This window comes from Zingiber officinale, chromosome 7B, assembly GCF_018446385.1.
Source record: "Zingiber officinale cultivar Zhangliang chromosome 7B, Zo_v1.1, whole genome shotgun sequence".
In the NCBI taxonomy this organism is placed as follows: Eukaryota; Viridiplantae; Streptophyta; class Magnoliopsida; order Zingiberales; family Zingiberaceae; genus Zingiber; species Zingiber officinale.
Genome location: NC_055999.1, coordinates 98,691,063 through 98,705,712, shown reverse-complemented (window position 1 = coordinate 98,705,712; position 14,650 = coordinate 98,691,063). Strand labels below are relative to the sequence as shown.

At 40.4% G+C, this 14,650-nt stretch overlaps 2 protein-coding genes across 2 annotated transcripts; one reads left to right on the top strand and one right to left on the bottom strand.

The window, feature by feature from the left end:
• Positions 1–4,249: 4,249 nt before the first annotated feature.
• LOC122006486 (signal recognition particle subunit SRP72-like) lies at positions 4,250–8,933 on the bottom strand. Its single transcript, XM_042562014.1, has 6 exons — positions 8,722–8,933; positions 8,505–8,641; positions 6,738–7,096; positions 6,238–6,334; positions 5,874–6,161; positions 4,250–5,383 (listed from the first exon to the last, which is right to left on the bottom strand). Exons 1-6 carry the CDS (start codon positions 8,861–8,863, stop codon positions 4,370–4,372), a joined length of 2,037 nt encoding a protein of 678 aa, XP_042417948.1. The 5' UTR covers positions 8,864–8,933; the 3' UTR covers positions 4,250–4,369.
• An 884-nt stretch (positions 8,934–9,817) lies between these two features.
• LOC122006485 (proline-rich receptor-like protein kinase PERK8) lies at positions 9,818–14,524 on the top strand. The gene is made up of 8 exons (XM_042562013.1): positions 9,818–11,319; positions 11,467–11,880; positions 12,019–12,105; positions 12,198–12,268; positions 12,348–12,424; positions 12,508–12,655; positions 13,910–14,071; positions 14,203–14,524. The coding sequence occupies exons 1-8, from the start codon at positions 10,620–10,622 to the stop codon at positions 14,365–14,367; spliced, it is 1,824 nt and encodes a 607-aa protein (XP_042417947.1). The 5' UTR covers positions 9,818–10,619; the 3' UTR covers positions 14,368–14,524.
• Positions 14,525–14,650: the final 126 nt, after the last annotated feature.

The following is a 14,650-nucleotide window of genomic DNA, read 5'->3' as shown; positions in this document are numbered from 1 at the left end:
AAAACATGTGGCGGTAGAAAGTGGGACACGTGGTGTTTAGCTAGCGGAAGACATTAATGAGGCTTAATTAAAAGGTATGACCGCGTGCTCGACCATAATAATCAGAGATTTGCACAATCTTCAAGAAATTTGGATGATGTCAGCTACTGTGAAAGGGCACTTATTCGAGGGAGCGTAGGGAAAAGAAAGATTTCGCCAAGTGTTATCGTCCATCATCCTGATTGGCACAGAAAGATGGTTATCACACTGTCGTGCACCCGATTCACTATCTGCTTTGGTAGATATGATCCGACCAGCGTAAACTCTTGTTCCGAACAGAAACTTGGGAGTGTATCTAGTTTGATCAGACATGGAAGCTACCAAAGACTCTACTGGTTTAGTCAGTCGGACTTGCAACTTCCTTCGACTAGACTTGAGGGGGAGATTGTGATGCGGTGATAAAGGGGGCCCACCCGGCACGAGTCAACTGCCGAGGTGGAAGTCAAAGTCAAGGTGGTCAATGCCAAGGTATTAAAAGGCTCGCCTACAGTGGCCGAGCGAAGGACGACAATAGCGGTCGGTTAGGGCAATCAGGTCCGATCGGCAAGAGACTACAAAGGTCAGTCGGGTAATAAGTGTCCGGGCGGGCCAACCATCTAGTTTGGATAATACTGTAAGACAGTCAGACTCTCAGTGTGGAGCAATAGGATGCTAAGGAGACTGGAGAGCTTGTCCAAATGAGAGGGGCATGCTACTACACTTAGTCACTGCAGGGAAGAGCAGCTGAGGTCGACAGAGCGGAGGAATCTCGGCCGAGCGGCTACCCCACTCGGCTAAACAGCGGGACCTGGTTATCAATGGAGTGGAGGAGTCTTGGACAAGCGACTATCCCGCTCAGCCAAGCAGCGGGACCTGGCTATCAACGGAGAGGAGGAGTTTCGGCTGAGCGGCTACCCCGCTGGGCCAAGCAACGGGACTATTGTCGTATCTCTCGATATCCTTTGGGAGATAGTGCTGCTGACACGAGGCATGGTCGACAGGCGGATCGTACAGCAGAATATTCTACTGTCTTGTCAAGGATATGCATGCCCTATTAAGGTATGGTGTCAGAGGTACTCTTCTGACAGGTCGCTTCAGAGGACATATTAGAGAACATGCTCACGCCTCGAGGAGCATGCATGTCCCTTGAGAGGTACGCGTGATTACTGTTTGCACTTGCGTTATGTTGCTCCGTTTTCCTCTACATTTCTGGTGACTGACTTGAGCGTCAGAGGGCTAACGCCGGAGACCCCTTCCCTGGCTCGGCATTGACGTTACTTGTTTTGCATAGCGGAACGCGTTCTACAGCCAGTCAGCGTAGCAACCACATCCCCAGGTTTCCACCTTCCCGTTTTCGGACAGGATCTGCTACCAAACTCTAATACCACTTGTTAGGTCCAGTTGAGATAGGGGGGGTTGAATGGATCACTTCGATTACTTGATTTTGAACAGCGAAAACTTGAAGGCAATGCTAACTCCTTGTATTTATTTGGTATCCACCTCCTTGAGCTGATTAATCCAAGGTTCCACACTATGGTCACACTTTGTACTATCAAACTTCTCCTTCTTAGATCAACATCAAAGGTGGAGAAACCTTACACAACCATCTACAACTCTCCCTCTCAACAAAATACCTCACAAGGAAGAAGTCAAGAGATTAGGGTTTTGAGTACACCTTCTTCTTCTTCTTTGAGTGGCTTGAGATTGTAGTACTAGTAAGAGCTTGAGCACTTGAAGTTGAACTTGAGTTTAAGCTTGAGCACTGGAGAGCAATGGAGAACACTTGATCGCAATAGAATAGTTGCCTTCAAAACAGGCGCTTCAGATCTTATTAAACCATGGAGAAAGAGCCATTTTTCTCATCGTTTTGTAAGTCTTAATTGATTAAGAAGTGATCTTAGTCAATTACCAGACATTAATCGATTAAAGTAGTCGATTTGGTGTGTGTTTCATTTACATGACTCCTCCAAATTGCCTACCCTAATTGATTAAGATTAGGGTAATCGATTAGCTTAAGAGATTAGGAGTTATTCTGTTTTCGAATAGAATGTCTTTTAATCGACTGTACCAATCGCTTAAGCTTCGAACAGAAGCATTCTGTTCGAAGCAAAATGACACCGTAAGCAAAACAGTTATGGTTTCTTAGTTAATTACTGTAATCGCTTGATAAACCTTCTGTTTCAAACAAAAGGTTTGTTAAGCGATTGACTCAATCGCTTAATACCCTCTTAATCGATTAAGAAAAAACACACTTTACTTTAGTTGATTATCAATTGTCTCGCTAAGAATCTTATTCTCGACCTCCCTAGACTTCTTTTTCCTTACATCCGATCTTCCGACTTGCAAGGACTTCTTCTGTGCTAAAGATCTGGTCCCCTGACTATTGGTACCCCCAAGGTTATTTTGATGTGATCAAATAAATTAAGTTATGTTATGTTGTGTTTAACCCTGTGTCTAAGTATGCAGGAGCTTAGGAGCACAGGAAGTCGAGTAAAAGACGCAGTTAGCGAGAAGGACGACACGGGAGAGAGCCGACGGGCTCGGTGCATTCGAGGGACGAGGTGCTGCGGAAGAGTACGCGGGAAGGAGGCGTGAGGCGTTTCCGAGGGACGAGAAGCCGGAGCGGAAGGTTGCTCGAGAAGGCCGGAAGTTAAGTTCGGGTGAGCCCTATTCTGGATGGCCGAAATCATTTAAGCAAGCGGAGCCGGAGCGAAAGACTCGGATTGAGGCGAACAACACCGGAGCAGAGGGCCCGGACCGGAAAAAGTCGACATTGTTGACTTTATGGGTCTGGGAGCTCGGAATCAGTCTGGGCTCCCGAACTAGTCCGGGCGCTCGGAATGTGATATTATCCAGATCACGTTTGTCTATGATCCGTTGTGGGATAAAGTTTTATTCCCTTCTAGGTGCCCCGACCAAGGCTATAAATACAGTCTTGGTCTAGAAGCTAAACAACAACAATCAATTTAAGTCCCAACACTTGTGCATTTCACTTTGTTAGTTTAGCTTCATCTTTTTGTGCTTTCACTGCTGTAAGAAGTTTCTCCGCCTAAAGGAGATACTTAGTGTAATTCATTTCCTTGGATTAACAACCTCCCCGGTTGTAATCAAGTAAAAACTATAAGTCTCGTCTTTTAATTTATTTCTTTATTTTATTTTATGCAAGTGTTCCTTTAACTTCGAGAAGGGTTTGTTTTTGATTTTGTGCAGGGCTATTCAACCCCTCTTCTAGCCAGCCAACGGGTCACAACACTGACCTTCTTGGACTTCTCTTGCCTTGCATCTGGTCTTCTGACCTGCAAGGACTTCTTTTGCCAGGTATCCAATCCTCAATCTTCTTGGTCTGCAAACTCAAACTCATATTAGATCCAATGTATTAACCTAAACTTAGAAAATTATCAATCATAAAAATTTCTTCCTAGGGTATGATTGCACCAATAATGATCCTGAACTAATTCTAGTTTTTTTAGATATATATACCAACTCTAACTCTACAAATCGACTAATTTTAGAGGTGATTGATCATGTCCATACAAATTTTCCACTACTCACCAGGGTAAATCAGAAAACGCTTCTAAAAGCACATTCATAGGAATGACAATTTTTCCAACAAGGCTTTTCCCCACGAGTTCGGGGCTCGTGGAAAAAACTTGAAATGCGAGCGGATTTGAGGAGTCTTTTCGGGTATGAGTTCGGGTCGGAAGATTTTTTAAATCCCTATAGTTGAACAGAGGCAAGCATATGGATACCTAATAAGTCCCGATAATAATAATGATGAAATTTGATTTTTTTTTTTTTTATTAAATGATAGATTATTAATGTTATTATATATGTATTATTTAATTAATGTTAGTATTTATTGAACTCTTGTATTAATATTTTATGAAAAGGGTTGAAAATTAAAAAAATTTATTGGCTTATTAAATCATGAATTATTAATATTATTATATATGTATTATTTAATTAATATTAGTATTTATTGAATTCTTATATTAATACTTTACACAAGGTGTTGAAAATTTTAAAAAAAAATTATTGGCAAATAGACATTTCAAATGAGAATGTGGATGAAAATGAGACAACATAACCATTAGATCCCTTAGTTGTCGATTAGAGGACATAACCATGACACAATTGCCCTAGTACAATTTTAGTAATTTTGATATTAATGAAAACATAGTTATTTTAATTAAGTACTTTGGGCTACCCTCCATTTCGTTTGCAATTGAACTTCAGCAGAACAGTTGAGCTCTAACTCCATTGGATTCAGAAAAGTTTCAATAACTTCGCAAACAAAAATCAAATTAGCAAAATTCAAAATATTCGTCGAGGATAGTCTTATTTAATAAAATTAAGAACGAGATTTCTTCTTCGATTTGCCGGAAGCTTTTGGACGTTCAGAGGCAGCTGCTGGCTTTTGGGATCCCCCTTTGGATGCAGCAGTTGATCCTTGGCTTGGTTTCGAAGTCGGGCCATTGGTAGACGAAGCTGCAGTTGCCGGAGTGAGTGCATCATGTTTCTCTCTAACCACAGCTCCCTGAGAACCCCTAATCTGGCTTCTCTTATCCTTCCTCTTGGGCCTATAGCTTGACCTCTCTCTCTTTGGTAGCCATCTCTCAGGATCTGGAGGTGGCCCTGGATTTGCCGGATCGAATCCCTTCGGGTACCTAGGCTTTCGCTTTCTTTTCTTGGACTTTGCTTTCTTTACGTCCTCGGAAACTTCGACCTTCACTATCTGTGGACCTTCAACATGTTTTGCACCGGAAGTTTTCTCCAGGTTCTCCACATTCAACCCTTTCAGACCAGAAAGTTGCTTCAATTGCTTCTCGTATAACTCGGCCTTCTCAAGGTCAGTCCGAGCAGCGGTCATCACAAGTCCTACTAGAGCCTCAATGTTTCCATGGCTCTTGACGAGTTTCTCATATAACTGGGAGGCCTCATCTTCGCGTCCATGATTAAGCTTAAAATTTGCAGCTTCGTGAATGATCAAATCGAGTTTGTTTTCTTCCGTCATGGCATTCTTCCACCACTGGATTGCAGAGTCCAGAACTCCAGCGGCACCATTATAATCACCCATGCGCTCTTGCAACGAAACCAGTGTCGCGACAGTGGCAGCCATATGTTGAATATCACGAACCTTTAATAGGGATTCAGTTGATATCTGATAGTGGCCAGCAGCAGCAGCAATCTGAGCACGAGCAAGGAGGACTGGCATGGATTTGTCCGGAAACTTGTTTGCGTACTGAATGAGGACTTCCTCGGCCTTAGCCACTTTTTTCTCCCTAACATGCAAAGCAGCTTGAAGTAGAACAGGCATTACACTATCAGGGAACATATCTGGCAGCACAGCGACTAGTTCTTGAGCCTGCAATCAGAAAACAACCAAATGACTAAGAACACAATCTTCCCTAGATTTCAATAGCTGTTGACCTAGATAACCTAATCCCTCCACAGAGAGCAACCATTTAATAGATAAGGGATGATGCTCCATATCATAATTATAGCAACAGCACACGACAAAAGATGCATACAGATGCAAGTATGCAGAAAATACCTTCCCAAATGGTGCAAACTCGGTTATGTGCAATCCATGAGTTAGGTTAAAGAAAGAAGAGAGAATAAAAATCTATGGTACATCAGGAATCAAATTACTCCAACTAGGCAGAGATGACTGAGCTAAAAAGTTTTAATGTTATTTGGAGGTCTATCCCTTCATCATTCTATTGCTTTGTCGAGATGAAACAAAGCAAAGGGAAAAAGTCTTCACACAGCAAAATGTCATATATGCCTCTGGAAGTTCCATATATGCCTATAGTTTCATTAAGGAAAAAGGATAAAATGATATATAACTAAACCTGATCCATCTTATTTGCCTGAAGAAGTAAAAGCAGTCTGTTTGAATATAGTGATTCTTTTTGCCTTGAAGACAACTTGAAATCCAATCCATTAGCAAGTTGGAATTGCTTTCCACCAGAGCCCTTCTCTATTAGACGATCAAGCCTCCGCAGACTATCTGAAACATCCTTTGTACCCCGTAGAGAAACAAGATTATTTGTAGCCACTGCAAGTGATGGATAATCAGACGGATTACGGTTTAGTATAGCCGTATAAGCTTCTATTGCTTCTTGAGTGCGTCCTTGTAACTGAAACAGGAAAGATATCCACCTTAGAAAACAAATTGCATTATCTACATTTGCAAAACCTTTGTTTATTGCTCACCTGATGGGCATAGGCCAGCTGCACGGCAATTGGAGCTAGCTCCGATTCTATCTCATCATCTGCATAGTCTTCCTCCATTAGCATTTCCTGCCCAATTCTGGCATAACCACCAAGATTACATCCCCAACACTTATAAATAAATAAATAAAATACTCCATATGCAAAAACTAGGGAGTAGCCATGCTCAGGTTGAATTTTGCAAAATCCCACCCCTAGTGGTGGTTGCAGTATCGTGAGAAAATTATATAAACACTAAATTAGTAGATATAAAACACATAGGGAAAGGCATAAAATACTCTTTCCGTAGTCTTTTGCTCCTATCCCTGTCTCAACTACTAGGGAGTAGTCATACTCAGGTTGAATTTTGTGTCCGCATGGGTGTGTCTCAAATTTGCCATGCTTAATTGATAGGTAAACACTAATTGCTATATGGAAGTTAAAGGGCACGTGACTAAACATTGAATAAAGTAAAAAGTTAATGTTAGTTCAGATAATCTCACCTTCGAGCTGAAAGTAATTGTTGCTCAGCCTCTGCATATTTTTTCTTTTCAATCAAGGAGCAGGCGTAGTTGTATGCAAGTTCAAAGCTACTTGCAGCTTTCACTTTAAGTGCCTCCATGGTTCCTTGAACTTCAGCAGACCTTCCAGCTGCCACTAAAGCAGCAATAATGTTTGCCTTTAAATCTAAGGAGTCAATCTTGAATCTTTGGATTTTTTCATAACTATCCATGCAAGCTTCCATTTTTCCTAAACGATAAAGAATCTGAGATTCCAATTGCAGGATCACAGAGTTTCTTTCTTGTCCATCTAACAACTTCATGGCTTCATATAGTTTATTCTGCCTATATAAGCAGTATGCCTAAATGAAAGAAATCAATTAGTAACACCAAAAAAATGGTGAATGATAAATGTATATGGAGAAACTTTTGGTTATTACATTAGTTACCAGCCTTAGTATCCGGTCCAAAAGGTTAATCCATTACTCTTTTTTGAAATTGAGTTGGAGCCTTTTCTTTACCTTATTCATAGTAGATTCAGACTCAATTTTAAAGTTGTTAGAAATTTCTTGTAATTCTTCCACAGGAATTCAATAGTACAAGACACAGATGCCTAACTCCGTTGGAGGTTTACCATATAGCATGGTAGGTAACCTGTATGTATATCTCAACTCTTGTTCCTTAACACAATATTCTTGTCACAAGAATCTCATTTGGGCTTTGAGACCTAACACTCTTGCATCACCTAAAGAGCAGTTGGATTTTGAGCAATGACAATTACTAGCAAAGAAAATAGCAATATGGCATAAACATAGCCACAATTGTCAATTATTTTTATTCAGAGATTTGAAAACATTAAACAATATATAATTAGATTTTCTGGATTGATTTCCAGGTGTCCTTTGAAAATGAAAAAAAAAAAGAAAAAAAATAATAAATTGTAAACAAGGCATCACACATGAACCTCTAAGCCAGGATAATAAATAGGAAAATAAAATATTTTCTACAAGACAATTTGTTAATAAAAAATAATCTTCAAGAGAAAAAAAGATTTCCTACATAAAGATATTGTGACGAGACACTCAATGTACAGTCAACTAACATCTCTGGTTAATAAAAACAACAAAGCAGCAAGTTCTGAATATCTATTTAAAACAATGAAGATTAAATTTAAAATAGGAGTGCGAATGTGTACAAAGTATTCAATAGAGAAAATATTATTTGAATGAAATGAAATCATGATATCAAAACTTTAAGAAGCTTAAAAAGAGAATGCAACGGACAAAGGACAGCTTTCACCCATAATTCATAAGATCAGTAACCAAATTGATATGACTACGAAAGATATAATTGTGCTTCATGAGGTTGGTGGTAACAACAAAGCAACTTGAAAGGGCACAATCTGAAGAAGCAATTTAAAATACTAGAGGAAGAATGACAAATTTGGGCTAATACACATACTATGTACATTTTCATTCGAGTATCATTTTTTTACAGTTTATTGAACTTTTAAAAGATTTTTTGGAGTAAAATACATCCATCCAAGTGGAACCTAATTTTCACCAAATAAAGATGAAGTTCGCATCTTTTCAAATTAATAGCTTACCACTTATCAATTCACATGTGCGTGTAGCATAATGCATCAGAAAGACATCCAGAGATGAGAACGATGGACAACAAGTCTATTACTATCCACTCATCATGAAAGTCCGAGAAAAAAAGAATGATCAAGCGCTAACTTTAGATCCTACAGCAATATGAAAAATCAACCTCATAAAATTTGAGATCCACTGGCAGATGACGCGAACCCTGAATCGTGGAGAGAGCCATTTCGATCGCATCGGACTTGATCAAAGCCACGACTTTGCATCGCAACGCATCCTCGTCCCCGGGCGCGACCGCGAGAACTGGAAAAATATATCAAGGAGCACAAAATGAGCCCCAAACCCGAACGATTCAAGAGACAGATCGACAGATCGCGCAGGACCTTGATCGGCGACCTTGGCAGCCTGCTCGTACTCGAAGTCGCGGACATGGCGATGGAGGGAGGTGAAGAGGTCCTCGATCGGCACAGAGGGAGTCGGCTGGGCAGGCGAGGCCTTGGGGCTCGCCTTGGCTTTAGGCGGCATGGAGGCGAGGCGGGGCGGCGCGGCGCGGCTTCTCTGGGGAGAGGAATCGTGGGGAAAATGGGCGAGGCGAGGGGGCTTGCAACCTTTGTCGCGAACTGATCCGTCGGATCCCACGAAGCTTATCGGATTCCTCAAACGGTTAGCGAATCCGAAACCGAACGGGTAGACGGGCTGAGAAGCCCATGTAAGTCTGATCGGCTCAGTGAACCAAATCACTAGAATAAACCGAGTGAATCGAACATCGTAACTGAGATTCGAATGCGGTCTAAAGATATCAAAAATCAAATGTTTATTTGGCTGATAGAAAGCATACTATCCGCTGTCTCAGTCTTGTGGTCGTGGATACGCTTTATGTGCCTTGACTTAAAAGGCCGACAAAAACAGAGTTTTAAGGAAAAAGTGCTTGCTTCTAGCTGTTTTTGTGTAGGCAGAGTGAGAATTTCCCAAGCGAATGGTGGAAGTTCTCGTCGTGATCTCGCATTCTACTTCAGCTTTGCGCGTCAAAACACTGTTCTTTGTTCATACTATGTTTTGTTTTCTTAGAAAACGGAATTTCTCGAATTCTCTTTTGCAAAAATGCTTAGATTTAAAATAAACTCTTTTTAATGAAATCATTAAAAAAAAAAAAAAGTAGAGCTCATGTAGTAATTATTGAGGTGCGTTGTCGTATGAATATCATAACAAAAGTCAACGGAGACTTTGGTTATGATATTCATAATTGTAGTGAGAAAAATTATAAATATTTCATTCTAAAATAATTTTAGTTAAAATAAGAAAATTTAAAGTGAGATGCTCTTTATAAAAAATTCCTAGTTAATGGGGGCAAATGCAATTTAAGTAGTTAATTTTAGTATCCAGTTTGTTTAATGGCACATGGTTTACAAAATTCTTTGGTGAATTGTTTTTGCGCTCGCGATTCGCTTTTTTTTCACCTTGATCCAGAGAAAGCTGGAAGAGGATAGGAATGGAAGAAGTTTTCCATGCTTATAAAATGCTTCGTCTTGGTTTCCAGCTAGTTGTAGCTCATAATGCGGCGTCGGGAACTACTACTGCCATTACTGTCAGCACCTCACACTCTATCAACCCCTAAATCCAAACTAATATATTGCGATTACGCCAAAGTCGTCGTCCTCACGTTCTCCGCCTTCCGATTCAGTGCTGCCAGGACGCGTAGAAGCAGCAAAGGTCGGTATATTTCTCCCTCCTGTTCTTCCGCCGTGGCTTCTTCTTCTTCCGCCGACAGTGTCCTTGCATTGCGAGATTGGACTCTTTGTTGATCCGGAATCTGGTTCGCCTGGGTGTCTGGAGATGAATCATTTGGGAAAATTTGAATCTTGATGAGTTTCTAGGGCAAAAGCTTGAATTTTTTGGAGGGTAATCAGTAATCTGTTCTGATAGTCTGGTTCGGTTGAGAAATTTTACTAAGCCGAAGAATTTTTGCAGATGGTCGGATTTCGTTCGTTATTTTTTTTTTCTGGATTATGGGTCGTGCAAATAGGTGTTCATTTTTTTATGGCGGAAATTAGGTTTCTGAAAGGTTTGGAACCTCGTGTGCTCATATTTGCGAATTAATTTGGCTGCATTGGTGTCGTGGAAACGTAAGTAGAAGCAGCTGCATTCTTGGAGATGTAAAGAAGTTCGTTTGACTGCCAAATTTGTATCTTGGATTTGAAAAGTTCTCAGTGATTGAAGCTCTGGGAAATGGTGGCTGTGTTGCTGATGCTCTTGTGAGCTTTCTTTAAGGCGTCAGGTGATTATGAGGGTTATCCTGTGGAAGAAAAAGATGGAAGCTTTTTACTACACATCCCCGCCGCCGCCTCCACTAGATGCCCTATCACCGCCGCCATCTCTTGAAAGCGGGTATTCCATCCCCTTTTTGCCAGCTTCTACTCCACCTTCATCCCCTCCCCTCTCACCACCGTCCCATGCTTCACGCCCACCAAGTGCTCTACCGGATGACTATTTTTCACCTCCATCATTGTCAACACCTCCTCCACCGGCAATTGCAGCTCCGCCACCAGCACTGCCTTTGTCACCTCCACCAGCTGTCATTCCTCCTATGCCACCAATCTATTATCAGTCACCGCCACCGCCGCCTCTGTCTTTTGCCCCACCACCATCTTCGCCGCCACCTTCCCATACTAATTCTTCTCCCTTTTCATCTAGAAGCAATGCTACCTCACCAGTATCTTCTAATATGACCCGTAGGAGCCCACCATCACGATTTTTACCTCCACCGGGAATGACGCATCCCGTACCTTGGAACAATGCCTCCTCGAGAAGCAGCATGAGTACTGCTGCAACTGTTGTTACATTTGCCGTTGTTGCTGGTATCGTGATGCTTAGTTTTGTTGGAGCAGCTGTGTGGCTTGTGAAAAAGCGTAAGAGGCCACTCCAACCTACCAGTCATGGTGGAGATATGGCTATGGCACCATCAGTGTCTACACTTACACCAGGTAAGGTATATTTCCATCTTGCTGATTCATGAATCAGCAATCTCAAATCCAAAATTAGGTATTTATAACTCCTAGATGTATTAGTTTCTTCATTATGGATCAGTATTTGGATCAATAAATAATGTAAATTTTGTCTTCTCTCTTTAGAGGTATACCCTCATGCAAGATCTCCACCATATCCTCTTGTAAGGTATAGCCCTGAAGCAGGTTCTGGAATCCCTTTCTCACAATTGGAGTCGGGGTTAGGACATACAAAATTATGGTTTACACTGGACGAGCTATCAATGATTACAGATAACTTCTCACCTCAGAACCTTTTAGGTGAAGGTGGCTCTGGTTGTGTGTATAAAGGATACTTAATCGATGGAAGAGAAGTGGCTGTGAAGCAGCTTAAAGTTAGCGGCGCACAAGGAGAGCTTCACTTCAGAGCTGAAGTTGACACTATCAGCCGTGCACACCATCGCCATTTGGTTTCTCTTGTGGGATATTGTGTATCAGAGAACGAGAGATTGCTCGTCTATGACTATGTGCCCAATAGAACTCTTTATTACCATCTCCATGGTGAGAAATGATCTTTTTCCTTCTCAGTTAACCTTTTCTCTTTCTTGGGACGACCAAGTTAACTCACACATACTTGAAAGTCGATGTGTCAAATTGTATAAGGCATACATATATTCTCATATGGAGCTGCTTTTGCAGCTAAAGGAAGACCAGTAATGCAATGGTCTAAGAGGCTTAAGGTTGCTGCTGGGGCAGCTCGTGGAATAGCATACCTTCATGAGGATTGTAATCTCTAATTTTCTTGTTCCATTCTTTTTCAACTTGAAAAACATACACTGAATCAGAATATTTTGTAAATTTTATTTTTCTCGTGTCAGGTCATCCTCGGATAATTCATAGAGATATCAAGTCCTCAAACATTCTATTAGATTATAACTTTGAGGCTAAGGTTACCTACCATATATTTCATTTGGTGGATTGAATGTCTTAACCTTTTCAATTGTAACTGATTTATGCTGATATATTAGGTTTCCGACTTCGGTCTTGCAAGGTCAGCTATGGACGAAAACACACACGTGTCCACACGTGTAATGGGGACTTTTGGGTATATGTTCCAGCATGAAATTTTGATATCACCCTACGAGACTGGATATCTTTTGTAGAACATGCTAACCATTTCTTTTGCAGATACTTGGCTCCGGAGTATGCAACAAGTGGAAAGTTAACTGCTAAATCTGATGTATATTCATTTGGGGTGGTTCTTTTGGAACTTATTACAGGACGGAAACCTGTTGATTCATCTCAACCTTTAGGAGATGAATGTCTTGCTGAATGGGTAGGCTTTCTCTAACTACAATCTGGCAATGTTTTCTCTAGCATCACTAACTGCATTGCATGTTGAATTAAAAAAATAAACCTATGATGTTTGCCACGATGAAATTACATCCTTTTCAAGTTGTTTTTGCTTTGGTGTGTGTAAAGTTTGTGGGCTGTGATTGAGATGATGCTACTAAAGAGTTGGTTAGATTTTGCATATCAACAGAATTAAAGGAAAAATAACTTGAGAAATTAGGATCTTGTTCATAATGTACTAGTTTATATCGCATATCCGTTTTTTTCCTTTGTACTTTACATGTTCAAGTATATTAGGTAGAAACTCCCATTGCCTTGCAGAAATCGTTCCTCCAATCCAGACTTCCAATTGCTCTTCCATTTCTTTGCATTCTCTTCATCTCTTTAAGTTTGCCTTTTCTCTTTCATTGTCCTCTAGTTCCTTTGATTAACTCACATGCATCCCTTTTTAGGGCACTTCAATGGATTGTTCCCACCAAACACATGTGAAAAACAAGTGAGTTTATATTTTGGTGGCCCTAGCAAAAAAATCAATTGATCAGAGTGGATTATGACAATGTTCTTGGTTCAGTCAACAACACGTAGGTCGCAAAGACATTTTTATCCTCAGTTTCCCTCCCTAGTCTTTGTGATAAACACTGTTAGACTGATGTGTATCTGAGTAATTCTCAAAATCTTCATACTCAGCTCGTGTAAATGCAGTGGGTTATGATTCTCCTCTTTAAATGGCACCAGTCATAATATCGACAAAATTCTGAGATCTTTTAGCTCAGAAAAGTCTATAAGCATGAAAATTTACACAATCACAATCAAGATTCTTGGAGGGGTTCACTTCCAATGTCTGTTCTTTATTCTATGGTCATACCGTTATAGGTTTAGAGTACCTTCTGTGGGCTTCAATGAACCATTAGATGAAGGATTGCAATTGATAATTTGCTATCTTGGATCTCAACAATGGTTTTGTGATCATGTTATTCAACAATCTACATCTCAAAACAAACTCAGTCATATATGAACCCTAAGGGTTCATTTAAGCAGGATAAATAGTTAAGGTTATTGTAAGCAAACAGTTATTACCGACACTGAGGTGCAACTTTACACTTGGCCCAAGACTCACCCTTGATAACTTAAGCTGTTGCACTTGAAACATCTTTCATCCATATGATGAAGCACTGTGATCTGAAAAGTTCATTTGATATTCATCAAGAGATGGAAACTGACTGATATCTCATCTCAGGCTCGGCCATTGCTAATCCAAGCTCTTGAAAATGGAGATTTCAGATGCCTACCAGATCCAAGGCTCGACGGGAACTATGACAACGATGAGATGTTTCAGATCATTGAAGTAGCAGCTGCTTGCATTCGCCATTCTTCTACCATGAGGCCTCGAATGACTCAGGTAAAGTCCAAGCACTACATTCTTCAGCCAAGTGATCTAGTTCAGTTCACATAACCTTCAAATACAAATGCAGCTACACTTGTTCGAAGTAGAACTAACTTTCTTGATCATTATCTCATGGTTTTGTTCAGGTGGTGAGAGCTCTTGATGGCTTAACTGACTTTGACATAAACAATGGTGTACCACCAGGCCAAAGTGACAGCTTTAATTCACCAAAATCTGAAGAAATCAGAATGTTTCAGAGGATGGGATTTGGCAGTGAAGACTACAACAGTGATCATAGTCGAAAGAGTTAAACAGATCGGCGAGCATAGAATTGTAGGCAATTTTTTCTTTTCCCTCAATCATTTTATATACATCAATTAAATTTTTTGATGTAATTACTTCCACAGTGTAATCCAGACAGTGAAAATAATCTCACCAATTTTTGAATAAAATCATACATCTTTAGAACTTTTTTTCTTGCCCTTCAAAAGTCTTATTTCATCAAAATAGCTCAAGTTTCAACTACTGATTTTTTCAACATTTTTCTATTTTATTGCGAAGATGTTCCTCTTAAATATTAAAAATTTATCAAAA

Coding starts and splice junctions, on each gene's coding strand:
- LOC122006485 (XM_042562013.1), top strand. CDS start 10,620: ATGAGGGTTATCCTGTGGAAGAAAAAGATGGAAGCTTTTTACTACACA. Junction 12,106..12,197: donor AGCATACCTTCATGAGGATT/GTAATCTCTAAT, acceptor TTCTCGTGTCAG/GTCATCCTCGGATAATTCAT. Junction 12,656..13,909: donor ATGAATGTCTTGCTGAATGG/GTAGGCTTTCTC, acceptor ATCTCATCTCAG/GCTCGGCCATTGCTAATCCA.
- LOC122006486 (XM_042562014.1), bottom strand. CDS start 8,863: ATGCCGCCTAAAGCCAAGGCGAGCCCCAAGGCCTCGCCTGCCCAGCCG. Junction 6,162..6,237: donor AGCTGGCCTATGCCCATCAG/GTGAGCAATAAA, acceptor TTCCTGTTTCAG/TTACAAGGACGCACTCAAGA. Junction 5,384..5,873: donor AGGCAAATAAGATGGATCAG/GTTTAGTTATAT, acceptor TTCTGATTGCAG/GCTCAAGAACTAGTCGCTGT.